Source organism: Cariama cristata, unplaced genomic scaffold (genome assembly GCF_000690535.1).
Source record: "Cariama cristata isolate BGI_N322 unplaced genomic scaffold, ASM69053v1 scaffold6666, whole genome shotgun sequence".
Lineage (NCBI taxonomy): Eukaryota > Metazoa > Chordata > Aves > Cariamiformes > Cariamidae > Cariama > Cariama cristata.
In genome coordinates, this window is record NW_009622609.1 from 10235 (window position 1) to 11894 (window position 1660).

The following is a 1660-nucleotide window of genomic DNA, read 5'->3' on the forward strand; positions in this document are numbered from 1 at the left end:
TTCTGATGAGCAGTACAATAAAATCAGTCTCTTTTTAAGGACAGCTGGTATCGGTGAAATAGATTGCAGTGCCCTGGACAGGTCTATAAATAGGTGAAGCTATGGACAAGCATCTCCTCCGAGGCCACGAGGAAGGAGCGAGCAGGCGTCTCCTGACTCTGCGCGTCTCTGAGACGTACAGGCAGCAAAGGCTGCCCCGCTGGGCTGCCGACAGGCTGGGGACCCTGCTGTGACGGGGCGGCCTTCAGCTGTCTCTGTACTCACTCTGTAACGTCAAAGGAAGAGAGAGGGCTTCTTCCACAGGTCTTGTCCCTTCTCCGTGTAGAGCTACGCCACTACAGCTCTGAAAAGCGACGGCTAACACAGAATTCACACTAATATGCACAAGTCACACTATCATCACCTTGGGTGCCTGAGTCCGTAGCAGCCTCCTGGCTAAAAGAGCTCCCTGCTGCCTTCCAGGACCCCGAAACTAATTGCGTCTTCTCCAAATGGCTTTTTTACTTGAAGGACAGAAAGTCTGTCCTGGCATTCAGAGGGAAGACCTTAATTCCGGCACTCTGTTTTCCCCACAACGCAGGGAGAACAGGAAGCGGCCGAGATCTGAGAAGTGGCTGAGACCTCAAGATGGCCAAGGGAGAAGTTCTTGGCAGTTCAATACGGACAAACAACTCCCTAGTTTTTCATCCCAACACTTGCAGTTGCTCCTGTGAGCACTGTGTGGTGATAAAAGACGTAAGACTACACATCTGATCCCTATTAAAAGGCACCGGTCAACTTGCAGCCCCACCACCGGGTCCAGCCTACGTTTGAGGCAAGCTGTGTCCTTCCTCGTGAGCAAAGAGGCTGGGTGGAAGAACGTATTCACCATGACGAGAACTAGGTGGGCAAACGACAGTTTAAGGCAAAGCTTCCTCCCTTAGGAATTTGGAGGGTGGCTGTGACAGGCAAAAGCAAAGGACAGTGCTGTACGCCCGCTGTCAGGGCAGGCTCGTGGAGAAACGCTGCCCACAGCGGTTCCAAGTCTCACCTACAGGTAAACCCACCGGGACTAAAGCTTCTAGCAAGCAACACTGCAAGCCACCTGCACCGTGTGCCCGTCAGCTGCCTTTGGACTGCCAACGCAATGCAGAAGCGTTTATGCTGTGAGGATGTGCTGGGCCTGAGATGAAACACAGCTGATGTGAGAGTGACTCACTCCTACGCCGGAGGAGCAGGCAGCCTGAACGAGGCCTTATTTAGCACAGTAATTTTTATCCGTTCTTATTTTGGCATCCCACGTGGCCCCCTTGCAGCAGAGCGTTGGGCCACCCACAGTGGGGGTTTAATTCTGTGCGTGGGGTCAGGTGCTGGGATACGCTCGCTGCTCCGAGCAGAACAGGAACGGGAGAGCAAAGTATCTACCCCAGCCCCTGCAGGGAGAGCTGCGCCCAGAGCCACGGGTGAGCTCCTCGGACAAAGGACCACGTTTGCCCCCGAAGCTGGCGGGAAGCCCCGGTTGCTAGCATCTTTTAAAGCTTAACGAGTACAGAGCGGTGGGATGGCTGGCAAGGTCTCAGCACAGCACTTACTTGTCGAGGCAGGCAACGCTGAGGCACTTTTCCTGGGGCTGAGGCTGTGTGGTGCTGTTGCCGGCTGCAGCGGTAGTCGTGGCGGGGTC

General features: G+C 54.8%; 1 protein-coding gene across 1 annotated transcript in view; it reads right to left on the reverse strand.

Annotated features, from left to right (window-relative positions):
* Nucleotides 1-1660, reverse strand: part of LOC104163387 (heat shock factor protein 1-like) — a gene marked incomplete at both ends in the record, with an annotated part of 65250 nt that overhangs the window by 8064 nt on the left and 55526 nt on the right. Inside the window, 1 exon segment of the mRNA XM_009702388.1 lies at nt 1572-1660. This exon segment is cut by the window's right edge and continues 12 nt beyond it. Within this exon segment, the coding sequence (XP_009700690.1) occupies nt 1572-1660 (89 nt within the window).